This window comes from Lates calcarifer, linkage group LG2 (assembly GCF_001640805.2).
Source record: "Lates calcarifer isolate ASB-BC8 linkage group LG2, TLL_Latcal_v3, whole genome shotgun sequence".
NCBI classification, from domain to species: Eukaryota; Metazoa; Chordata; class Actinopteri; family Centropomidae; genus Lates; species Lates calcarifer.
The window spans coordinates 25,524,185-25,551,541 of NC_066834.1; the positions used below are offsets into that span (position 1 = coordinate 25,524,185).

General features: G+C 39.9%; 1 protein-coding gene across 2 annotated transcripts in view; it reads right to left on the bottom strand.

The window, feature by feature from the left end:
* The window catches only part of spata17 (spermatogenesis associated 17), a 34,129-nt gene extending 25,069 nt beyond the window's left edge, over positions 1–9,060 (bottom strand). For both annotated transcript variants that reach the window (XM_018666665.2, XM_018666664.2), the window contains exons 1-5: positions 8,963–9,060; positions 8,420–8,509; positions 7,205–7,286; positions 5,712–5,762; positions 2,858–2,961 (exon numbers count right to left, since the gene is read on the bottom strand). In XM_018666665.2, the coding sequence (XP_018522181.1) occupies positions 2,858–2,961; positions 5,712–5,762; positions 7,205–7,286; positions 8,420–8,509; positions 8,963–9,030 (395 nt within the window). In that variant the 5' untranslated portion in view covers positions 9,031–9,060. The remainder of the gene's footprint in view (positions 1–2,857; positions 2,962–5,711; positions 5,763–7,204; positions 7,287–8,419; positions 8,510–8,962) is intronic.
* Positions 9,061–27,357: the final 18,297 nt, after the last annotated feature.

Below are 27,357 nucleotides of genomic sequence, written 5' to 3' on the forward strand. Positions count from 1 at the left end.
TTTCTATACTTTTCTCCACTGTTTTACTCTCAAAAGTAATTTCCTAAAAAGGCAGGGAGAGCACAGTCCCCAGATTATACTTCAGCACACACACATACACACACACAGAGAATATACAAATCCAATCAGACTGAAGGAGTGAACTTGTCTCCACCCAAACTGGATAAGAAAGAAAGAGCAGCAAAAGAAAGACTGACGCACAGAAGCGGAGAGTGATCGCAGGGCAGGCGTGCAGGCAGGCCCACACTCTTTCCAACATAGCAGCTCTCCTTTCATGAATGTCCTTGAGAGGGACACAAGAGAGGGAGGAATGAAGAAGGCTAGAGTAAAGAGAGACAGGAAAAAAGTAGAAAGAGAAAGAGAGACAGCATAGCATGAGAAAAAAACACCAGTGATGCTCAGCCTAGCAACACCAAGTCCATAAATTCTCCCTGAACTTCCTTTTTTCTTTTTTTTCTCTTTAGGATAAGTAAAAAGATTTTGCCATGTCGTTGCAACATCACAGGAAGAATTATTTATCTGATTATGGCAGTAATAATTACCCAGCTGTTTATTGCAGATAGAGGAATAATTCATGCAGTCAACAGGCCGTGTTGGTGGCGGCAACGATGACACCAGCACATTTAGTAAAAATGCAAAGCGGGCTTGCTCCGCTTTCCTAATTGCCCCCATAGTCCCACTGCATGCCCTTATTAAAGCCCAGGAACTTTAAGTGTCTCCCTGACAAAGTGATAAATTGTTGGGGTATCAAGGAAAACTGTGGCAGAGTGGGGACTACGCCGGGGTCCTGACTTCATTAGGCTATGCAGGAGAGGAAGGATGAATGAGGATGGACACTGAGGCACAGTGAACTGGTAGCAGAGAGAGAGGGAGAGAAAGATGTAGAGCAAAACAGATTGAGAAAGAGAAGAAGAAAGAAAGAGGAGAGGGGCAGAGATTGAAGGAGAGAGGCGGAGTGAGGGCAGGGGACAGAAGAGGGTAGTTTAAGTAGCGTGTATTAGCTGGATGCTGTACCTAATGAAATGACACAGATGGTTTTGTGTGGGGGAGATCTGTCACAAGAGAGAAAGAGAGACTGAAACAGAGAGTCAGAACGAGAGAGAGAGCAGAAAGAGAGGTTCGGCAGGCTATGTATTACTCCTATATCATTACCATGCGCAGCCGATCAGCCTGCACTAAATGGGGACCATTAGTCCAACTTTGAATAATTTATGCAGTGGGTTGGACAGACAGACAGACTTACAGAGGGAGGGAGCATGCTGCTGGATTAAAAAGTGGACCTTTGTGGGGTGAGTGATCAGGCGGTGTGCGATCCGAGGGCTCAGTGGCTAACACAGAAAGGATATTTTAAATAAATGCCGGCACGCCGTTAATTGATCATGACCCCAGCTGCACTAAATAAACATGTGATTAACTGGAGAAGTGAGGCGACCTCAACACCTCAAACCATGGTGGAGGAGGGGTGGTGTGTCTGTGTGTGTGTGTGTGTGTGTGTGGGAGACTGGGAATGCCACACAGTTATAATAAAACAATACAACCAAACCAGTAAAACAACATCACATTTTACACTCCTTTAATTTATTTTTACAATTTTTTACTCCACTCCACATTTGTCTAATCTAATCCTAATCTGCTCTCCGTATCTAACAGTTTTAAGATAAGCAATACCGAAGAGGAAAAGGGAAGATGTGGAGGACAGAATAACAATATCCTATACCTTCATGTTTGTCCAGGCAGGGCAGATAAAAGCGCAAAATACAAATGTTATTGTTATGGGCTGCAATGAGCTGTGAGCTGATCTGCAACTTATAAAACAATACTTATTTTGAATACTGGTTAACCAGTTTCATGTAGTTCTCATATGCTCTGTAACCTTTGGTGCAATTACACATAATCTACCAATATATTTTCACTATAATCACTTTAATCAATCACTAGTATAGAATCTGAATACTTGACAAAGTTGTGTGCGTGTGTGTTTGCGTGTTATAAAACTGAAGTGGCAATACTTCTTTAATGGACTTTAACAGCCTAGTCCCCCCTACCTCTAAAAGGGGCAAGGAGTGTGGAGGAAAGGTGGAACGCTGGTGGGGAAGTGAGGGGGGGAGTCAGTGATCCAAGGAGCACTTTAACAAATTTACATTTAATTTTAGCAGAGGCCTAAAGATATTTTCTGGTAAAATATATTAGCAACATTAAAAATGTGACTATTAGCTAAACGTGATGGTTTTTTTTGTCAAAAATAAAAGATGGCGTATCTCTAGCAGTAAGCCCCGGAGCACAGGATGTTTTATTAATGCACGAGCTGTGGTTCAAATCAGAGGCTAATTTTTAATTTCTTCACATCGTTCACTTCTCTCGCTCTTAGCCTCGAGCGCTTTAGAGGACTTCCCCCTCTCTCTCTCTCACTCTCGTCTTTCCACTCTACCTCTTTGTCTCTCAGTCTCTTTCATTCCTTCACTTTTCTTTTCCTCTGCTCCTGTCCCTGCTCTCCTTCTTTGAGGTAACAACTATGCAAGTACAGATCTTACCAACACCTCTCTCTCTCTCTCTCACACACACACACACAACACAAACACAAATTTTAAGGTTATGGGTACACAAGTAAACCTTTTAAACAACTGCCTTCACACTAATCAGATCAATTTATCTTGACTGGCATGTACCAGCTGACTCCCTTCCTGTTCATATAATGGACCATGGGAAAAAATACATTTTACCAAAACACAGAAACGGTAAATGATACGAAAACACAGCAAGAAAGAGAAGACAGAGGAGAGAAATGGAAAAAGACAGGATAAGTAGTGTACTATTTGCTCTTTCATATACAAAACCATTTAGGTTTTTTGCTTTTTACCTGACAAGTTCATTTTTCCTGGAGAGTCCTTCCAGATAGCTCTTGCGTGCATAGAAGTTATGGATATACCTCCTCACAAAGAATCCTCTCCATCTCCTCTGAATCTGTGAGGGATTAAAGGACGACAGAGGTTTTTTCCACAAACTGGTAGTGTAGTAACTTTAACATTTAATTATTTACAAATATGAAAGTCACCATTTGTTTCACATAGCAATTATTTCAATGGCTAACACAGAACAGTAAGTCTTTAAATTCAAAACCAATTTAATCAGTCATTGGGGATGTTACTCTCTTTTCAGGATTTAATCAATCAACAATTTAATCAGTTAATTGATTAATTTATGTATTTGCTATTCCAACATAGAACAATATTAAAATATCAGCACAGTACTAAGTCACAGAGACAAAGACAATATTTCTTTCCATTTTCTGTCATACTAAATACCATCTTACCAATTCTTCTTCTTATTGCTTTAACTTGTGGAGGACATGTGAAAAAACAATATAGATGATGGCATTAACATATGTGTATGGGAGAAAACTTTTAAACCATGCAACAACATGTGTGCAGTTTTCCCCCCTGTGATGTCAATGATGGAGGGACAGTCCAAGGTGGAACAGACAGCTGTCACAGCTTCATACGTTTAACTGTATCAGTCCACATTGATTGTGGAGGCTGCAGATTAGCTGGCACACACACCCACACACACACCAGTGGACCATTTTAAAGCAAGGGGGCGGATGTCCTTCAGACTAATTAGAAGATTAAAACAATGGCAGGTAAAAGAATAATCACACTATGAGAAGAGGGAAGAGAAGAGAAGAGGAGGAGTGGAGGATGGAGAAAAACAACAAAGAGCAAAATGAGAATTAGCATTGATCTGCCAGTCAATAGATAATTTTAAATAAAGTAATTGCCGCCTCCCGAGTTCTTGCTGACCTTTGTTGACTAGTGAAATCAATGCTGTTGAATCTAATACAAATCCAGGGTGCGGCATGTAAACACTGGTTTCTATTACGGCCCTAATACATTATCCTCTGTTAGCTACCACGCCGTGATAAAGACAACAGGAGGGGAGAGAAAAAAGAATAGAATCAAAATTGATTTAAAGGAAGTGTCACAAGGGGATTCTGAGATGATTGTTTCTCCCTTTGTGTCTCTCTTTCTGTCTATTTACACATTGAATATTTCTTTGGTAAAAGATGGTCTGTGAGCACAGATGTCCTTCACTTTTTTTGCACAGGATCTCTCTCTCCCTTGCCTGTTTAAAAGGCCAGTGTATCAGAAGAGACTCTGAGAGCCAGGGATTGTAGAGGATATGAGCAATCTCTGATATCTTAACATACTGTATCATTAAGTCTTTCAACAGGTGGCATCATAAAAAAGACAGCATGTTCAGGTATTAGATATAATTTCACTATTTAACTATTTTTAACCTTCTGAAGTTTCAAGTTACACTTAATTGATCAGCCTGGAGAAATTCTTCCTCTCTCCATTTGTCCCATGATATCTCTTTAGGAGCAGTGGGCAGTGCACAGTACCGCACCAAGGGACCAACTCCACTTCTGAGGCCAAAGCCTTGGTCAAGGGCAGTGGCAGAAGTGTTCATAATACCTTCATGTATGCCTTTTGTGGTGGGAGAAAAGTGGAACACCCACAGAAAACCCAGACACACACAAAGAGTAAAATGTAGCTCTGCAAAGAAAATCCTCATTTGGCCCTTGTGGGGTTCAAACCCAGTACCTTCTTTCATTGCAAACCACTAAGCCACTTTGCTTCCCTATTCACATATATTCCATTTTCTATTAAAATTCCTATTGCTTCCTACAGGAAAATGTGGTTATTTTATATGGGCAATAAAATAAACTTAAGAAGCTTCCACTTTACTCTACATGGCAACATCACCCCTAACCTCTCACCCTGTGACCTGAAATAGCTGGGTCAAACACTACTCCTGGATCCATGTCTTTCCTATAATGTGACATTTACTGAAACAACAGGGTGGTCAGCTTTATTTGTTTGGGTTTCTATTAAGTGTAAAACTTGAAGCCCTCAATATCCAAGCTTTTCCACCAATATGAAAATATTGTAACCAACTCTGTCCAACTGGACAGCGACACACCCTCCTCAATAAACACTAGTGGATTTTTTTGTTGGCCTATAAAGCCCTTTAATGGTTTAGACAGAATGAAACAGTTAGCCAAAAGAGAAGGCTATATAGAATTGTAAAAATATAAGGTTTTTGTGCAATATCCTTGTGTAAAAATGCCAAAGCATCACTCACAACCATAGCACTATGATTTATGAGTTGAACAGTAGTAGCTGCTGAGGGGGAAAAAGGGAACATTTGATGGACAGGAGCATGAAGAAAAAATAAAATAAATACATGAAATAAATGTTGCTAAGACTGAGATACAAGCCAGATATTGATATAAAGGGTAGCATTCACTAGCACTTTTATTCAGAGGGCTTCTTACTATAGTACTGTGCATAAGCAGAAAAAGGATTAAGGTTATATACGAAAGGTGGACAATCACATTACAGTGACTCATTTTGAATTGGCAGAATAACATAATCAGAATTCTTTTCCTTTTTGTGCTTTATATTTGGCTCTAATTGGCCTAAATGATGTTGTAAATTAAATTGTGCAGAAATGTCAAAAGTAAGAAAAAAGACCACACAAAAGATTAAAGAAGATGTTATGATGGGCAATTTTTGCAATGAAGCAGTGTGATGAAGTACTTACACGCTGCTATTCATGGGGCCTCCCATTCACAGCACACACAGAGAAACAGAGTGTCCCCCCACCACGACACTCCATTTGCTAAAACAAGACACTGTGGTGATATTTACCCTGACCGCCATCTCCTCGTAGAAATTCATCTTCATGATAAAATATGCTGCCTGTGAACACAAAGGAAAAGATGGCGTTACACCTTGTCTCCTGGCCCTCTGATCTGTCCACAGCAGGCGTCAAAGATAAAGAGCTCTTTATACATAATACATTGCATAGAGGCAGCGCAGATAGGGCCACTGTAGAGGGGAGGGAGGAGGGAAGGGGGAAGGAAAGGAGAGGGAAAGCAAGAGAGACAAGAGGAACAAGAAAAAGTCAGGGGATTGGAGAGAGAGAGAGTGGTTAGCGGGACTTTGTATCAAGGGGAGGACGGTACTCTCTTAATACACCAACGCAGACAAGGGCCAAGAAAATCTATGGTAGTCAAGCATCGAGCTAATGGAGATGTATGACGGCCAAACGCTCTCCTCTGGATTTCATAATCAATGACAGCGCTGCCAGAAGAGACTAACAAAAGGCCAGAGAATATTCAGCAGCGCACCCGACAAGCCGTCGCACACCGAACGTGCCGGCCGACCACTGGGGGCACATTTCAGGAGCAAACTGGAGAGTCGGCCATAAAAGGGATTCATATCTCAACATGTCTTTTTTAATAACGACAGGGAAGACAAGGGAGAGAGGAAGGGGGAAGGAAGACAAAGACTTGAAAGGAGGCTGTAAATTCAGCTTGATGTTTTGAGATGAGGCTTTGTGCATGTCACATTACGCATGATAAGGTCCTCAAGAGTGAGAGAGAAAAAGACAGAGAGAGAGAGAGAGAGAGAGAGAGAGAGAGAAAGAGAGAGAGAGGAGGGGAAAAGTAGAATCTCTCAGGGCTAATTCAAAATAGTACACTGTGGCAATTTTGAGTGATTCAAATTAGCGCTAGTCTGTTTCCAAATGAGACCAAACAGCCTCTTTTTAGCCCATATGTGTGTTGTGACACATCCTTCATCGTTTATTTCAACACCCCCTAGCCCCCCAAAACCCATACGCCACCCCCCCCTTTCCATTTCTTGAACGCCTCCCAAACGGCGGCTGGCAGTTATGCTTTAGCAAACAGTCAATTTACAGGCATGATAAATAGCTTGTTGTGATACGTTTACAAAACTCAATCCAGGGGAAAATTATACGTGAGAGCGCTGGGTATTGGATCCGGTATCAACAATCTGTTCAATTAAGAAGCAGTTGGAGGCAATATGCTGAAAATGGGGCCTTGTTTTACTAAAGCACACACATACACACACACACCATACACACAAACTCTTTTACTCTTTCTTTCTCTCTCTTCCTTTTCCACACTCTTTCTATATGCATCCCAGGAGTTGTGATATAGATGGAATTCCTTATCATATTGCATCATATTTCCTAAGTGCTAATTTCCCAATGTGTAATGACTGAATTATATTTCTTAAGGTCAGACGTAGGGACTTAGGAATATAGCAATTGAATTCTAATGCATGCTATCATAGCATAATCAATATATCTATAGCCTTTCCAGGCACTGGCTTACCTTCACCATTTGTCTGAAACGTGCCCTTGCAGTGAAGCCCCGCCATATCTTCTGTATAATGATTGCCTTCTTGTGCAGATGGCTGTAATAAAGTCATATTGGGGAGACGACAGAATGGGTATTTTTCAGTAGTTGTGAAATGAAGGAAAACACTGAAGAAAGTTATTCAGATACACGTAGAAGTAAATTAAACTGCATATTATTTTATTTGATCGTGTGTTTGTTTACGCAAATACATGACTGCAAAAAACCTAAAATCTAAAAGGCAAGAAAATTAAAACCTCCTAGAAATATCAGGGAGCTGCAAATAATATTATAAAAGCTAAAAGAATTGCATTCCTGTATAAAATGCAATGTAGTTAATTCTATCACAATATAACCCTAAAATCCTTACTGCTGTAATAAACTGTGATCTCTTTTTTTGGTGGAAAACAATAAAAAAAAAAGAGAGACTTTCTGCATACAGATGATAGGTTGTAAAGGACTTCAATTAAAAGGTCAGGGAAACAATATGCTTACAAACACACTCTCACAAAGATACACATGCACACACACACACACACACACAACATTTTTGCTCCTCCAGGCTTTTCGATCATGTCCGATGAGCCTTTCCCCCCCATTTAGTCAGCGGCACACATTTGTATTCATCTTCAAACATACTCTAAATGCAAGTCCACTGCGATTCTCTGCCTCCAATGAGGCCATCAATTTCCAAAAGGCCATTTATATGCCCAGAAAATCAATGCTTATAGTGGGTATAGCACAACCCCGGAGTTGCACTTAGGCAGCTAAAATTGTTGCTAATTATCCACTTAACGCATTGATCAATTAACTAAAGTAATCTGAATTAACCTACTGTCTGGAAGTTTGTCTGCTGACCCTGCAGAATGGTGCTGGGGTCACAGCATAGGAACAGGCACAGATATAGAGACATTCATTTCTGTGTGTGTGAAAGGAGCACAGAGTGCAAGCGACATTTATTCCTCTAGGCCATTTACAAAGCTCTAGAAGTGGGATAATTATAGGAGTGAGCTAGTATCAGGGTTTCCCTTGAAATTAACTCTTAGAGTCCTGCCTGGATGTTTTCCAACCCCCAAAGGAAAAAAGCAAACTTCAAATTGGTATATAAAATATTAAGGCTTGTATTCTTTTTTGCCTGTGGCACACAAAGGAGTACCAAAAGCACCAAAACACCAACCATGCATGTTATACCTGAGGTAAGCCCGCACCTTGCAGGCTCTGAACCAGCTCTGAATCCGTGTGGCGGCCTGGTTTTCCTTCTGTCTGTTCTCCTCAGCTTGGCTAAAGCACACAAGACACATCAAATGAAACAGTGTACTATAACAACATTATCCCACTGTGATGTATCATATTAACGTTCATTAAAATGCCATACAAATAACACTAGTATCTGTACAGGGCACACAGTTAGGTTTTGATGAGGGTCCCAAGTGTTTGTTCTAGCTTCGTTGTGGCACCACTGCCGATACCTACTACAACTTATATTATGAATTTTAAGCCCACATGCTAATATAAACAACGAGCTAAGGTAGTACATCAGATAGCAAAGCAACGATAGCTAGCTTACGCTCACTGAAAACATACCATGCCAGTTAGCAGGTTAACCAACGAAAACGTAACGTATAACTGACATTTCAGGTAACGCTGTTTTGGTTTTGACTGCCAAACTGTTAAACAACAGCCACAATGGTGTTTCACAACTGAATAAGACGTACTCATTCATAAGATACAGACCTGTTTCTGAGGAAGTACTCTTTTAGAAACTCTTCTGCTTCACTTCTTATTTTCAGCAGCTCCGCCATGTCTACTCAGGCGTGAGTTTACTTGTTGTCTTGACAACACTGCCGTTTCCCAGGGTCACAGAGATGCGTTCAGTATCAACTTAGGAAATAGCAGTTTTCTTCAGAAAGTAATGAATAATGTTTACTTCACTATCAGCTTTCGTAGCGCTCTCAAAAATATCTATCTTATGTTTATACCTGTCAGCATTGTTTGTGAGGTTAAAGGGACATGAACTTTTATAACTACCCATTAGATTTCTAAAAGAAAAACAAAACAAAATCTATGCGAGGGACGAACAAATAAAATCATAAAAAGGATCATAAAAGATGGAACAGTATTCTATATTCTAAACATTTATTTACAACGGTTCTGAAATAAAATGAATCGTTTATTTATAGATAGATAGTATCGATAAAGTATTTTAAATACAACAAAGCTAATACACAAAAATGAAAACATTTTAATGGTCTTACGAGTTCAGATGGACTTGCTGCAATTAATGCCATTTTGTTTATTTCATCTGCTGCTTTTACCAGATCTCTCCTAGCACTGTACACTACTATTATACTGAACCAGAAATACAGTATAAATAGTATAAGGATGAGAGTAAAATAGTAAAAAAAAAAAAAAAAAAATTAAAAATCCCAGAAAAGACACTTGCCTGCTCTCTGGATGCAGATTGTGGATCTGTGTATTGATTTGCCAGCTGCATCACTTCTTCCATTCCTTCATCATCTATTTTCCCCCTTTCCTGACGTTATCACCCTTCATCATAGAGTTATCAGTTTATTTCTCCCCGCTCTTCCTTCCCTATTTCCCCTCATCTTCACTCCTCCACTCTTCTTCAGCCATATTCACCTGTCAAAATCATCACCTCAGCAGGATGTGTGTGTGTGTGTGTGTGTGTGTGTGTGTGTGTGTGTGTGTGTGCACATGCACTTTTGTATCTGTGCAAGAAAAGATATCTGTCTGGCCGATGGTCAGAGGAAAAGACTGTCTGTATTATACATTACTCCTTAGAGACAGGAAAACGACAAATAGTGAAAGTGAATGAGTGTTTCCCATGTGTGTGTATCTGTCTCCACGCTCTTTCATGTCTGTGCACAGAGATGCCTGCATCTTTCTCTGTAAGCCAGTATGCTTGTTGAGAATTCTATTCTGTCTCTCTGTCTTTCTCTGCGGCCAATTTGCCGTCTGAGGGCCACCACAGTGGTGAAGAGTGGTAGGCAGACGTCCTAGGTAGAGTTATGGCTGGAGGGGTGAACCCGTGGTGGCTCAGCCCATCCATCGAGGGGCGGCAGGAGAGAGGCCACCCTGGTAATTACCGGAGAAATGTTGTTGTGACAAGACTGTATGTGAGTGAGAAAGAGAGACAGAGAGATTTTTAGGGAAGTGTTGTTTTTGACAAGACTATAAGGACGGCTGGAAGCCATTCGTCCTGCCACAACACTGATTAGGTGTCACCAGGTGTGTATCTGTGAGAGAGCAACCCAGAAAGGAGAGTGAGCACTTCATAAAAAGACATGCTGTTTACACTCTGTCTAATGACCCACTTCTAGACCCAGCCAGACCATCATCTTCTCCACATCCCTGTACACTTGTAATACACTTCTCCATCAAGTCGGTTCCTCCCTCCTCTGGTATCTTCCCCTTTCGTCTCTCTTCCTCTATACTTTTCCCTGTTGTCTCCACTTTTCTGCCTCTCTTTCTCTTTCCAAATTCTCTCTTCTCCATCAAAACATTTTTGTTGCTCAGTGAAGCAATAATTCCTTACCCAGAATACTCTCTTCTCTCCCTCCCTCTCTCTCTTTCTCTCTCTCTCTCGCTCCATCTCTCCATACGGGGCATGTCATTTAACATGCCTCCAGTCACCTCTCACAGTCAGGAAGCTCATCCAACCAGTCATTCTCCATGCCCATTGTTCCTAAATGAGGGCCATATGTGCTGTGGCCAGCACTGGTCATAAAGACACACGCACACATCACCAGTGGTGATACCAGTGTCTGTGAGCGAGTGAGTGTGTGCGTGTGTATGTGAGAGAGAAAGAGAGCGAGAGAGAGAGAGAGGGTGAGAGAGAGAGACTGTCACACACTGCTCTGCACGGTGCATGTGTATGAATCATTATTGTGTGTGTCAGTGTATGAGTGATTATATGTTAGTGTCTGTGTACGTGGACTTGTCTGTGTGTGTGTGTCTGTGCATGTGTGCTCCTGCAGCCACAGTAGGGTGCGGCGGATGGAATGTGTGTTTCTCGGCAGGGCCAGTTCGGCCATTATTATTAAACATCTGTCCGCAGCACATTAATTCCCCCACTCTGACGCATCCCTCTTTGCCCAGGGATCACTTAATTGAAATCCATAATGACTCTTTCTTCTCTTCTCTCCCACACTGAGCAAAGTGAAGCTAGAAAATGTATTTTAGACCAAAAAAGGAGGTTTGTACCAGCTGTTATCAAATCATTCAATCACCTATTGTCATACTTTTTAAACGGCCTGATTTAGATTCTGTGAAATCAAAACAAATTATGGTGTATGGTGTAATTATATAGCAGTGTAATATTTGATTATTAAAAATATTATAAAATCTTTTTTTTGTGAATCAATTAGATTGAAGCTTTGTGCAAAATAACTCATAAATCTAAAATCTCCATCCATCACACATAAAGATGTGTGATGGATGGATTTTACGTTTGTTTTCCTCCATGTTCGCTCAGAGCATCTGCACAACAGCCAGGCCCCCAGTTATTTTTTCTTTTTCTTTCTTTTTTAAAGCTTACTTTTTGGTGGCTACCAGTGCAAACACCTGATCACTATTTACAGTAATAGTATCAAATTTCACATGTTTGCAAAGAATCTTTCCCAAATCAATTGATACCCATAAATTGTAAGGGCTACATGTATGTTTTTCATTGTACAGCCTGTTCCCATTCACTGATTCTCATTTTACTATGCTAATATTACGCCAGTTATAGTATATATTTTACTTGGGGTTGTGAATACTTCTCTCTTTTTTTAAAGGGGTAAAATGATAATTGAAAGGATTAAAATAATAACAAAAAATACCTTTGTTGTGACATAGGAAGGTCACTGTTAGATGTCTGTCCCAAAGTTGACCTCAGTTAAAGGAAATATATGTGAATCATTAGATAACTACAAATATGCCCAGAATAAACCTGAATGGTCCTTTTAAATTTTACGACATTGACAAATACAAAAGAGGGTGGCACAGTGTTTGTCTCTTTGAAATGAGTTTACTGTCTGCTGAAACTGTTTCAACCAAGTTTCATTGAATTGTATTTATGGAATAATTCAGGCTCCTTTCACTGTAGGCCCTATTTCCAAGATTTTACTTTAAAGACAAATAAAATTCTCCACACACACACACACACACACACACATACACACTCACACATATATATATATATACACACACACAGGGCTAACTCCAAAAAGTGATTAAAGCTCTTGTAGTTTGAGCTGAGCTTAATGAAAATATGGATAGAACTAGTACCAGAAGCACACCCAGAGCTAAGAAAGGCCTGAGGGAAGCCCAGGTCCTCGAAACCAAAACTATGCAAATTGGTCCTTCATATTTCCTACCTGGGGCTGCTGTTACTTTTTACAGTGGCAATGCTTTTAAACCAATTTGAAGCCATCTCTTTTTCCCTCTCCATCCCATCCCCTCCCTCCCACCTTTCCTCATTCCCCATCCTAATATCCTACTAATGGATAAAAACTATGATTGTGGCGGTAGAGGAGAAATATCATACCTTTATTAGCTCACCTATACCCACAGAGAGAGCAAGAGTGAGAGAGCGAGTGAGAGATAGAGAAAGAGAGAGAGAGAGAAGTAATGAATTGAGCATTGTGTAAAATAGTTTAATGCAGGGGTGGTTCATCATTATTTGTGGCGGATTGCGTGCAGACAGGGGTGATCCATTAGTGTGGTCGTTTCCATCTGTGTATGCGTGTCTCAGTGCGTGTGTGCGTCTGTGTGTGTATGTCCCACCCAGAAGGACATTCGCTGCTGCCGGCCCCACTGTCACAATGAGAGATTCATCACCACACTCACACACACACACACACACACACACACACATACACACACAGGCTACAGTACACATGTGGCATCATTGTTCCATCATTACTCCTCTCATTCTTCTTTTCTACAATATGTCATTTTGTTGTCTGTGTTGACATACACACACACACAGATTCATGTGGCAGTATGTTTTCTGTGTGGGCAGTCAAGGCAAGAATTGCAAACATTAAATTGGTATTGAAAAAAATCAAATGTACTGATCAAAATAGAAATCATTATGAAATTACATTATAACAACTCCAATCTCCATCTCGATCTCCACACCTATACACACAAACTGTGTGACCCTGATCACACTTAAGATATCTTCCCCTGTTGCTTGTATAGTATTATTTCAAAAGTATATTCAAAATCAATCTTGAAACATAGCGTACATTTCAAACTGCATTTCAGTTTCCATCAGTAGCAAAGGCTCAGTGAATGTGGCTGAAAAACATTTGTTCTAAGTCTCTCTTATTTTGAAGTAATGAATTTTTTTAGAATTACATCATTAGACTTTTTATAGAAAGGAGGGGGAAAGAGCACAGAACAGCAAACAGAGAGGAGAAGAAGAGAATAAAGATAAGGGGAGACATTTTTAGTTACATGATTGCCACATCTGATGGCCATTCCCTTTACCCCCACACATCCACACCCACAATCACATTCTCCTTTCAAAATAAAACCCTCAGTAGTTTAATGGAATGTAGATTTTTCTTTTTCCATGGACTCTATATTGTGGAGGGAAAATAAATCATCTAGCATGTACTCTGATCATGGCGGGGAGTAGGCTAGCATCTGAGGATTCTCCGTCTTCTCCCTCTCTGTAGCACTTCACCACTTACACTTCACTTGTTCTTTTCATCTACCCACATCCAATCCACTAATACGTTCATCTCTTGTTCTGATTCCCGTCTGTCTTTTGTGTGCCCTGTCTGGTTTGCATTGCTTACTGGCTTTATCTTTGCCTTCCCTGGCTTTTTAACATTTTGCACTATGTCTTTCTCTGTTTCTTTGACATTAACCTCTGTCTCTTTGTTTCTCCTGGGACTGTCCTGTAGAAAACAACCCCGTAGGACATCTGTGCGACTTATCATGACCCATAGTTACCTTTTATTTTTAGGCGACCTCTAGTGACAGCAGTAATTTTGAAGGGGAGCAAAGGAAGAAGTCAGATGACATAGTATCAAGACCGAAGAAGTGCACTTTTGGGTTGGGGTGGAGAGAAGAGTTGACAAAACACTTGACTTTCACACATGAGATCACTATTTGTTTCCCATGTGAAACCAATAATCAACACTGTTTCTTTTACTCGCTCCACAACCTTAACCACATTGTAACCATAACGACAAAGGTCCTCTAACCTTAAGTAAGTAGTTAATTTAACCCAAACCACTATCTTTTCTTAAACTTAACCAAGAAGCTTTTGTGCCTAAATCTAACCAAACTGTGGCTATTCCACAACCTGAACTGCATGTTTATTATTGTTACCATGATAACAAAGGTCCAGTATGCCACAAGTATGCTTCTACAGGTCATATAGTACTATGACAATGAAGGTCCCTTATACCTGCAGATAGACTGCAGATGGGTTGTATCTGAGGGCAGTGACAAACAACCTATATGGTTGACTTAACAGCAAAGTCTCAAACGTGGATCTTAAGCTCATATTACACATGATTTCCACACATCTGAGAAATTCCAGCTGGGAACTCTCAGCTCCCTGGTGAAAAATATCAGCCACTGAACTTGACCAACTGTTTCTATCTCTTTTTGTTCAGCCGCTCCTGGAGCACAACTTTGTACACACTCCAAACCACCCAGTTGTTTTGGCTGCAATTCTGAAATTGCAATTATGAACACAGACACTCACACTGTTGCTTCTGTGTGAAGTGTAACAAACCTTTAGCATGGCTGTGTGTGTACTGTGTCTGTCCTGTCACCACAGGAGCTAGTCTATTTCTCTTTGCTCCCAGCTAATTGGACCGTGAGAGAGAGAGGCTGGAGAGGTGGTCAGACCTGACAGTGAGTGTGTGAGCACACGCGTGTGTGTCAGATGTCCTCTGGCATGCCTCAGAGAGCTAATCATAACCACACTGCAGAGATTAATGAAGTCAAGAGCAATCAGCCCTGACACACAAACAGGGACACACACATGCACACACACTCACACACACACAGGAACGTATATTGGCTCAGTTACGTTGGACCTTGTTTAGTTGAGGCAGTGACATGTGGAGTGACTTAATGATTAATTGAATATCTTCTTGTGTGAACATCTGTACCTACATATGTTGCTATTGTCAAAGTTCCTTTTTGCATGCTTCTTAACTTGTGCTCAGCCCCTCTGGAGATTTTTTTTCCTCCCCTGTGGAATTAATGCATATTTTACGGTATTAATGGAGACATGCAGAGATTTTCTACCATGTCTACAGTAAACATTATAATGCTGGACAGATGCTGGGTAGGGGAACATCTGATGAATAGAAGTGGGATAGATTAACTTCTATGTTTGCTATCATTATATATTTAATGTAATACCTTGTCTAATGCCTCTATAGAACTAAGAGTGAATGTCACATGGAGTTTTGAGCATCTGTCTGAAGCCCCTGTGTTGACAATTGCGCTTGGAGAAAACAGGAAATTGAGTGAGAAGAGAGAAGAGACCTATAGCCTCAAGTGGCAACATGAGCGCTAATCATCAATTCACTGTCTCTCTAACTTTTGCGTTTGGTCCCAGAATAACACCAAAACCACCACCATTAAAACCATTAACCCAGTGAATGGCAAAAGCTTTGTTGTTGTTCCCTTGTGGTAATGAGTGGGACAAAAGGGCTCCCATCCCTCTGTCTGTTACATGTCCAGAGAAGAAACAAGCGAGAGACGTTAACAATGGTTCACCGGTGGGACATTTTAACCTTCTTAAATGCCTGCTGGCTTTACTCTGTTTACTGGACTGGATCTCCCTTCCAAGCAAGATCAGTCAGGGGACTGGGAAACACCAAAAAGTTGAGAATGAAGCACCAACAGCCAGAAGCCACCCAGCCATGTGAGCCACCTCACATCATTTTTAAGTCTGGGCCTCAGGCAGGCGGTAATGGCAATGGACTTATCTAGCTGGGGGCGCACCTGCCTTTGGGCCAGCAGGTTCCCCAGACGCTGAATCTCCCCCCGCCCAATTACAGACTTTTTAGGGGTTGGCCATGAGTCCTGCCTTGGGGACCCCAGGACTACAGCCACCATCTGCAGATCCTGCTCCCAGTTGTCATGCACAATGATGACATCATCCACGTGGGCTGCAGAAAACACCTTTTGGTAAAGTTATTGCACAAGCTGCCTCTGTGTGCCACAGAGGAAGACCATGCTGGAATTTCTACCAGTGCCCAGACTTGGGGTTTCCTGCAGCAAGGCGAGGCACTGCAGTGCTTGCTCCTGTGGAGTCTGGTCCCGTGGCTGCCAGACCATATTCCGCACCCCCACCTCCAAATTGGCCACCATTATGACAGGATTGACTGTGTTTTGGCAGTTGCAGGAATACTTGGGGTGTTGCTCACCCCAGTTGGATTATTAAGCATACAAACATACAAACATTAACACTGGCCGCTACAATAAGTTCTTTTTTCAGTTACATGTTTCTGGGTCCAGAAGGTGTACTGGGGATGTGTGTGGTCAAAGGAGAAGAGACATCCAGTCTATTTATCTGTCTGCTAGACAGATAAATAGACATGAGCACTAATTACCAACTGACAGCAGCTGTGACTGTAGCACCATGCCAACCACTTCTGCCTCCCAACCCATACTGATATCAAAACCACACCCCACTGCCACAACAACCACCATCCCTGTGGATGGATAGAGCTTTTTTCTTCCTGAATTATCTTGTAATTGCTTGGCTCTTATCTGACCAGCTTGAGAGAAAAAAAGGAGAAAAGGAGGGAGCAAAAAGTACATTACAACTCTGTCTCAGAGCAGGGGGCTTTCAGCTGCTCATAAAGACCTTGACCTTTGGCCCTTATGGGCCTCTGTGCATGATTCACAGGCTACAGAGGCCCCTGATCCCATTTATCTGTTTGCGGTGTGTGTGTGTGTTGGGTGGGGGGTGGTGATTGTGATTGCCGTGTTTGCTCATGTAGGAGTATACATTACATGTTTGATCTTAAGTGTGTATCTAATGTTTATATGTGTATGATGCTCACTCACGTGCAACCAGTTTCAGTACAATGTGTGGCAGTAATGCATCACAACAAATAAACTTTCACAGTGTCCTGGAAATAAAGTTTACAGTAGTTAACTTTTATACTCAACATAACCATCAAGCATACTTATATTCCACAAAGAATGACAACAAATCAACTGCTGTAAATGAGCAAATAGAAAATGTTGTAATCCCTGAATCTTGGATGTCTCATATGAATAATGCTGTGTGAGTGTGCCTGGTGACCTTGTTTGGCAGTTAAATTTTAGATTTGGATAAACTTTTGGTGGTCACATGTTTGCACTTATACATTCAGTGCTTGACTCAGGCCATACTTCTGAATATGAAGTAGTTACTGGTTGCTAGTGACCACACTATAACACGCATCAACACACTTGCATTTGAAATTCACTGTGTGTGTTAAAGGAACTTTGACTGGGTTTGGCCTTTTGGCCATTATCCCCACAGACTGATTTGTGTTCCCCACTTCACTGCTAACTGATTTCCATGATTGGACTATTACTTTAAAATGTCTGTGTAAAGCATGTTATATAGATGTAAAGGCAGTTTCATGGATTACTCCAAATATAATAATGAAATCATTACTTCTTCTTCTTCTTTTTTCTTTTTTTTTTTTTACCTTTTACAGTTTGTTCGGCAGGTTATAAAAATAAAGACTTTTCCATACAACATTTACTTTAATTTCATTGGTTAAATAATACAAAGAAAATGTAAAATGTGAGCACAGGGTAATCAGATTGTACTGTTATAGAGTTCATATAGTCCATTACACCCTTACCGTGCCCACTCACATAAAAAAAGCCTCATTCATCACAGGACCAATCTAACTTTCAAATCAACAGAACTCAACCCTGGCCACAGGTGACTGGCCTGGCCAAATAGCCTTACATTGTGTGTGTGTGTGTGTGTGTGTTCATATGTGTGTATGTCTTTTTGTGTGGGCTTGAAGACTTAGATAGAGGGCATGGGTGTCAAAACTGAAGGTCCTGTGATTGCGCTTTGCAAAGTAGCCAAAATTTCTTATTTTTATTGAATTATTAACTTAATTTAAATTTTTTTTTTGTGTGTGTGTGTGTGTAAGCAATATTGCTAGTTAGTGGACTGATGAAATTAAGTGAAGGAAGGAGGGTTACATTGTCACTGGTTAGAAATGTGACTCAAACAGACAATGCAACATACAGCATCAGCAGATAATTAAAAACATGTAGACCAACAGATAAACATGACAGAGAAAGGGATACAAACTAACACATGGCAATAGACAAGACAAAAAATATGATAATATAGCTATATATAGATAGTAAGGGAAACAAACGCAGCAAGAACTACGAGATATCCAGACAAAGAAAGCTGTACCATGAGCTAGACAGAGCAGAAACTAAGCAGTTGGTACAAAGGCAAACAGTACATCATTTACAGGCATTACCACACCAACTGATAGCAGAGTGAATGTGTAAACCTGATGATGATGGGCTTGTCTCTTCACATGTCAGAGGCAGCAGCAAAGGTCACTGAGCACTGAGGAAGTATGAGGCTTTTAGGGAGGAGGAAAACACTAAATACTCCTAATCCCCCGTTTATTTGCCGCATGGATGGTTAAAAGCTACTCTCGGCCTCATAAAATTAAAACCAAGTGTGCACCGAACTGTGGAGAAGAGGCATGGATACAGAAAGAGAGCATGAAAAGAAGGGAAGAGAAAAAGACTTAGATGATGAGGCGAGAAAGATAGTGAGATATGGAGAGGGAGAAAGAGGGAGGTGGAGAAAGAGTGCAAAGAAGAAAGGGGAATTGAGAGGCGGTGATGTGCAGCTCCAAAACATTCTTTAGCAGAATGAGCTGTCACCTGTACCTCCTTTGCTTGGCGATCTATGGTTCACACCGGCTGCCTTTGATTAATACATCCCACCTAAATCATTGAAAGTTCCCCTTTCCTTCTTACCCATAAAATGCAATACACAACACAAATCAGCCCCTTAAACAGTGAAGCCGGATAACAATCGGAAAATAATGCATCTTACCTGGGCCATCTCGATAAATTGTTCCTTATAACACCCTCCCTTAAACCAAAATCAATTCATCCGCCTCCAATTTTTATTAAAATCCCCAGTAATAAATCTTCCCCCAATGTTTGTTCATCTGTTTTTTGATACATTTATATCACTTTCAGTTCTGCTCCAGTGTTTCCCCTGCCTCTACAGCGTAAAATGGGAAAATCTATTTGGGGCCAATAGAATAGTTAAAGGGGTGTTATGGGTGCCTGTTCTTGTGGTGAAAATGGGTGTCAATTTGTGTGTGTGTGTGTTGCATGTGTATTTGTGTGTAAATGGAATCAATAAGTGTGGCAGTGTGGTGAGTAGATAGCACCCTTCCCCTTGCCTTTCTGATTAACCCACACCACTGAAAACCTGACAGCAATATAACAATATTAGAGGCGTGTATGTGTATGTGACTGTGTCTGTAGCTTTGTGTGCGCACATCTGTCCGAAGTCCATTCGAAAACTGCCATTGTCTTTTCACGAAACCTTCAGGGTCCACACATAATCATATTTACAGGTATGAGTGCGGTTGCTGTTTGTGTGTGAATCCAGTGTTGAGCTTGTCTACATATGTGTCTGTTTATGTGAGTCATTGGGCTCCTCACCACTTTAAGTAGCAGCACCCTTATTTTTCCTGCTTCATGTTTGTGGTATTTGCCTGCTGTGCTACTCAGTACTGAACTTTGATGACATATAAAAAGTGAACTTGTAAGTTTCAAACCACAACAAGATCCTTGAAAAAAATAATAATGAAAGGCCATTCATTAAGGTACACCTTGAAACAACATTCTTTTCTGTATATTAACATCGCCCTCAGTAAGAGTGGCAGGACTGCTGAGTTACACTAATTATGGTCTGTCCACTGTAAAATGTACTTTGCACACATAAGAGACTTTTCATATTGAATTGTTTTCTTGATAATGCAATTGTTTGTCCCTAGTTTCCATTAAGCACAAGCTGGTTGAGTCATAATGAGAGTAATTTTACCAAACAAAAATACACTTGCTGTAGCAAATTACTCTGCTCCATATGATAGCAACTTGACTGAATAAGTGCTATACGAGAACTTAATTTTAACAAATTTTACACAGACGAAATGGTATGGTGACACACATCTCTTAAGAAAAATGACAGATGTTGTTTTAGCAAATGACACGTTTATGTTCAAGCAACCTAGCCCTCTAGTGGCAGTGGTAATTATAACTCTTGTCCAACAAGGAAGTTGCATAATATTGCATGTTTACTACTAAGGGTTCAATGCAGTGGCAATAGTTCCAATGTAGTGACCACAGAACAATATCACCTTCAGTGCACTGTATGCGAGTGAACTCATAATGTGGGTAAGGTAAGAATGAAACAGTGATTTAACCTTAGTTTCTGGAAAACAGTAGCTGCTCCAATGGTGGCTGCTGAGTAAATCACCTACATCACAATAAAACACAACTGTGTTCACATTGAGTTCATTCACATATAGGGGAAAAAAGATAATGAAAAGGGAAAAATGCTCAAAGATAATGACTTTGTTCATTAAACAAGACACTGACATAAAAAGAAATTTTACTTTTTCCATTCACGCAGAGAGGATTATGAAATCCATTCACAATAGAAGCTAGAAACTAACAAGAAGCTAAAGGCTAACTTGATCTCACTTACCATGGTGACACTAGTGCATAATTGTGCAGAGCCGTACTCACAGCTCATGTACCTGTCAAAGATGCATGGATTCAAAAAGAGGAATAAAACAGACTTAATCATCTTTTAACCTCTTAGGTCAAGTGGTACAGACCTTCTACTTGTTCCAGAGGTTACATCTGAAGTTGGTGGAACTGGTTTTAGTTTTTATGGTCCTAGGCGCCTACAAACATTCATGTTCTCCTGCATGATTAATTTAATTAACTTTGTTATTTGTTTTAACTGATTGTCAGCACACTGTCTGTGTTCTTTGCTTTTCTCTGAAGCATGCTGCACTTCCTTGTAATGAAAAATACAACATAAACAAAAGTTTTGCTTCCTTGTTCACTGTCCAGCTATCTATTAATTTTGTCTTTATTCATTTTACTAAGTTCTAATCACAATCTATCTGTTTGTGGCAGGGTAATGATGGACGATGTAAGACTTCAGACAGCAAAATACAATAGGAATACAATACAATAAGCCTCATTGCCCAGTATTGTCTCATTTGTTGGCTGATCAATGAATGCTTTGCAGAGTGCTGGATCAGTCAGTGCTGAGGAACGAGGAGAGGTGTCGTGATTTATTCTAGGTGTTAAAAAATAATTTGTTTGGATTGATTAACTTTAATTAATTATGCTAATTGAGGAGGATGAAAACAGATGTTGAAAGTGCCCTCCTACTCATCCCTCGGTAAAACTGGCCCTTTAATTACAGATGCTATTGGTTTAATTCAGGTTCATGTTTACACACAGAACACACACATGGACACAAGCACAGACACCATCACACAAGCTTATATGTTCACACTGACACATACAGAGAGAGCACAGGTCACATGAGAAGTTTAGATTTGATAATTATCCCTTTATCGGGCAAGTGACTATAAATGGTAACTTCTGCGGACATCCAAATGGCATTGCTCCGTGGCCCAGTGAGGTCGGAGAATCAATATATATATATATATATATATATACATCTATATGTATATGCCTGAGCCACAGCTGCTAGTTCTAGTTATATATATGTTAAAAATAAATGTTCCTTTAACATATGTGTTTTTCTTTTTACCCTAGATGGGCAAGGAACCATATATGGTAACTTAATTGATTGTGATTTTCTACATGAAAATTGAATATTTTCAAATAGGTCACAAAAGTAAAAAAGTCTTGTTGTGCCCTGCTATGACAATCTAGGGTTGAAATTTTGAATTTCCAAGTATTTCAATGAGTGCCCTATAAAGGTTAAGGATAACATCATGCTCTTATTTGGAAATAAACCTTGCATAACACATTTAAAGCTCCTGTGTTTGGGATTTGAACATTCCAGTCTTTGGCAACTTCTAATGGGAATACACCCTAGTGGAAAGCAATGGACATCAATGTTTTTTCTATACAATCTTTCTGCAAACAAAACTTATGCAATAATGCAATATGGAAAGAAGAATCACTTATATTGATATTTTATTTAGATGATTTTGTAAGTAAATGTAGAGTTAAGATTTTACTTCCACCATCTTTTTAAATGTGTCTTTGTGTGTGTTTGGTGTGTATTTGTGCTGTGATCAAGTCAATTGAGTTGCTATCTTTCTCAACCAAACCTTTTGTGGGTGTGTGTCTATATGTGTGTGTTTGTGTGTGTGTGTGTGTGTGTGTATGTACATGCATGTATAAGGGTAAGTCTTAGTATCTGTGTGCCTAGATGGGGCAAGAGGCTGCGCTGAGCCGCATGGATTTGCTGCTAAAGTTTGAACAGTTTTAAATTAAAATGTATTGCCCATTCTCAATGTATTGATCTCAAGCCCAGCTGTGTCAATACGCCGCCCCGGCTATTTTTCCAATAACTTATAAAGATCTGCCAGCCAGGCATAAATTCATTACATAGCACTGAGTTTATATTCTCTCTCTTTTTTCTCTGTCTTTCTCTTCCATCTCTTTTCCCTCCCTTTTACTCTTGTCTCTGCCTCTCTCTTCACCATCCCTCACTTTCTCCTTTTACATTTTCTTCACTGTCTTGCTCTTTTATTTTTTTCTCTTGCCGTCACAGCCCTTATTCCTCAGTTTAAGGGTTAAATCAGGAGGCTGTTTTTGCTGCTTTTTCAGGTGTGATGGTTATCGACTACCAGCGGTCCCTGCTGGGATTATGTTGTTGGACTCCACCCAACACTTGATGAAGCCCAAGGTGAAAACAAACAGTGGATTAATTTTAATGCAATTTTAAAGGATGGATTGTCCCACCTTCTTTAGTATGTCTGAATCACCTTGATTTGCTGCTTTACACATGTTTATGCTTCATGTTTTAAAGCAGTGAGGGTGCTATTTTTCAGCTTTAATTCAGCCATGTTTTACTTTTTCTAATGTGTTATTTTATTTATAGCTTTTAACAAAAGTGATAAATTCAACACAAGTTACTTTAAGACTTTTTTCCCCAGTTTAACTGAAACATTTATGTATCATTGGAAGTATAAGTATGTGAGATCTAATCAAAACTCAGTATAAACTTAAAAATGTCCTCATTATCTTTCACTGCATGAATATAAAAAGACCAGTTGCTTCTCTGTTACCATTTCACACAGTAATCATTCTCTTGTCTTCTATTCTTTTGCCACTCTTCAGCCAAGATTTCCTCTCATCCCTCTTCCTTTCTTTTACCCCTCAAATCTTCCATTTCTCCATTCCTCCTCTGCCCCTTCCCATTTCTTCATTCTACTCTTCCCTTCCCTTTCACTTCTTCTCTCCTGCCTCCTCCCTCCCATACTCTTTCCATCTCTCTCCCTAATCTCCCTCCACCTCCTCTCATTGTCAATACCTATCTAATTCCACTTTAGCACCAGTAATTGGCTGATGGATAGAAGCTATGGATTGGCCTCTTCCTGATGACTGCATGACATTTTTCCCCCCTCCCCTGCAGCTGGTAATACTAATAGAATTCCAAATCCGCAGCACTGGGATCCTGTCATGAGTAGGTCAACCGCTGTGTCAAGGTCCTATTGGAAAGCCAGCATCCAACATCTTAATTTAGACTTAGCTTTTTTTTTCTCTCTATCTCTCTTTGCCTTGCTGAATGATGAGTGTGTTTTCCTGTGCCTCTGTTTCTATAGTTGTCGCCTGTCCTGAACCTCTGTGCTCTGTGTTTATTTATCTTTAAACGTCTCATTAACTGGTCATGTAAATATTTTAGCTAAATGCTTATTTTTTGACAGTAAGGAAACCTTTCACTTGCTTCACGTAGCTAATGAAGATTTTGTTTGTTAGTTTTTTTTTTTTTTTTAACTTGTAAGATTTAAAAAGTTTATATTAAATTTTGTTGACAGCAGTTGACAAACATAAGTCGGTTATAACCAAAATGCATGATATTATATAGTTATGTTGTGGTTTTCACTCAGTTCGGTGTGCAAAATATTTGGCAAAACTGGCTTGTCCAGTTTTCATTAGCTCCTCACACATTTTACCAGCCAATTTTTAACTTCACTGTAAGGCTTAACACTATATGATATGATGCCAGTTGTGTGTTTTGCCTTGTTTATCACATTAAGACTTCACTGACATTCAGTGTGTTTTTCTTTGACCTTGATGTCTCAGAACACCTCCCATTTTATTGTTTTCACTTTCACAGTCTTAGTCTCTGTCATGCAGCTGCATTCTCTAGCCTGTCTCCTGAAAATGTGTTTATATTCAACAATTTTGCAACAGCAAATATGTTTTGTAGGAAACATAATTATAACCAGATTTGAATTCCATTTTCTCTTCTCTTCTCTTTCTGGTCTGCTTTAATAGAGAGGAGGTTCACAGTCACTTCAGACGCAACATGTTTATCTACACTTAACTAGAACTACATTGTTCTCCAACCTTAACTAAAGTGCTTTTGTTGCCTAAAACTAACCACAGGACTGTGGATGCACCCTCCAGTCTCTGGTGTGACAGTTGTACACTTTATACACCCAACATCAACCCCAAACACCCACTTGTGACTCTGCTGCCACTAATAAATATAACGTCTTATTAATTCAAAGAATACGTTGCCTCTGAAAATAATCCAGCCAGTAATTACATTGCATAACATAATTAGGAAAACAGTTTAGTAGTATATGAATGTAATGTCCAAGAGACGGTGTTTTCTCAGTACAAACAAATTAAAGTCTCTTAGCACAGCTCCTAAATTGTCAAGTCATGCAAAAGGGTTTGTGGTCTGCTCTGGAGGAGCTACATTAGGGGACAGAGGTCAGAGGCAAGAGCAAAAGTAGACCAGGGAGATGTCAGAAACTCACTGCTAATTAATGACCTGCAAAGTTAGCCTTATTCCACTAAAACATTAGAAATTAAAATTAAAAATAAAAGGGGGATTTCACACATTAGTGGCTTCCAGATAAGGATAATAAGTGAAACAAAGTAGATCCAACTGCTTCATTGAATTTTTCTATGTAAATCACAGTTTTGGAAAAAAAAAAAAAAAAAAGATTCAACAATATTGTATTTACAGTGCTGTATGAATAGAGAGAGAGAGAGAGAGAGAGAGAGAGAGAGAGTGTGTGTGTGTATGTGTGTGTGTGTGTGTGTGTGATAGTGTTGGCATTTGAAGTATTTGACTGATGTTTTTTTATTTGATGTTTTGCTGTCTCTCTGAGTTGCACCCTGCTGGTCCCTTTGTTCAAACATACACAGGCATACCTTGGATTTGGGTACGTATATATCAAGGCATATACACTTCTGGCAGCACAGCTCATTTATATCAGTCTATAGACTTTGAATTGAATTTCTGATCAATGAAGAGGAGATTGCGTCCCCCCTCCTCCCTCACTCTTGACTCTGACTATGAACCTCTGCAGCTGCCAAATACAGAAAGTTCTATCTATCTATCTATCTATCTATCTATCTATCTATCTATCTATCTATCTATCTATCTATCTATCTATCTATAATTATATAACATTTGTGCAGTATAGTAGCCTATGTGTGTGTTCATGTGTTACAGTGATGAATTGGGGAAAAGAGGTTGGCTAAATCGGGTTGTCATGCTAATTCAGTCAGCTGACTGCATAATGCAATGCAGCAGGGGAGATGGACTGAACTTGACCCTGTTAAACCTGACCTTGGCCTCCCTCTCTCTCCCTCCTCTCCCTCTCACATATGTGGGTGCAAAGGTCGGCAAATTAAGCCATTTCTGTTTCTGTAATTCTGTTTTGTGCATTTGGATATCCTGGTGAATGTAGTGAGGTTCATGATACAAACAAGGTATAAAAATCACACATTCAGAAACATTTACAAGACTTTAAAGTCAGTTTAAGTGTTACAGTATATAAAGTTTCTTCTTCATCTTGTTTCCAGAATCCTGTTCAACCCAGCTATTAATTACCTTTTTTTTTCTGAAGCACTACTGCCCAGTGGAGCAACACAGGTAGGTTTAGTTTGATGAATGGTCGACTGATTTTGTTGACTTAGCATTTTGTTTTGCATGTCTTTAGCTACTGCTCCAGCTGACATGTTAAATGAAGCATGTCAATGGGCTGCCATTTAGTCATCAGTAATGTCAGTATTTGCTGTGCAGGAATTGATTCTGTTAGCTTGCTGAAAAAAAGAGCACACTTTGGTGTTTGGTTTGGTTGGAGATCTGTACAGGAGCTTTACAAGTTCAAAAGGTGCAAGATGTTTCTGCTGAGATTTTTAAGATAATTTCTAAATTGGCAGTGTGTTTTCAGCATATGCTGTATTTTACTGATTCACACATTATCATAGATTCAAATGCTGTATAATCAAGATGATACAGTGATTGTTACAGCTTTTATTTTGATTACTTTACTTTTCTAGCACAAGTTTTCATCAAGACACAGGGAAACATACATCTCTCTGCCTATGACCTTCAGGCCTGCAAAAAGACTGTGATTAGAAAAACAGATTACCCTGTTGAATATGTTATCATTCAGATAAAAAAACTTCTTCATGTATGAAAAAACAAATGAAATAATAAATAACTTAAAAAATAATAAAACTCGAAGAATACACAGGCAATAAATGGTTTGAATCAGCCATTCACCTGAAGTCAAGAGTAACATTTGTTTATTTTAGCTCAGTGTTAGAAGGTGGGGTTACAAGCCTGTGTGGAATGTCCCTTTAAATTATTCAAAGCCCAATCAGGTGTCTTTTTCTCCTCTGATCTAAAGATGGGTATCAGAGGTCATTCATTCTTCCTTCCAGGGTCACCTTTCCCACTTTTCCTTTTAGCACCAACACTCTCACGCACGTCCACTCCCTATCTCTTTCACTAATGTTATACAGGACGTCGTCATGGTCACACGCCGGTATGTATGTGCATGCACGCAGACATTAAGAAACAAAGCAGCCGTGTG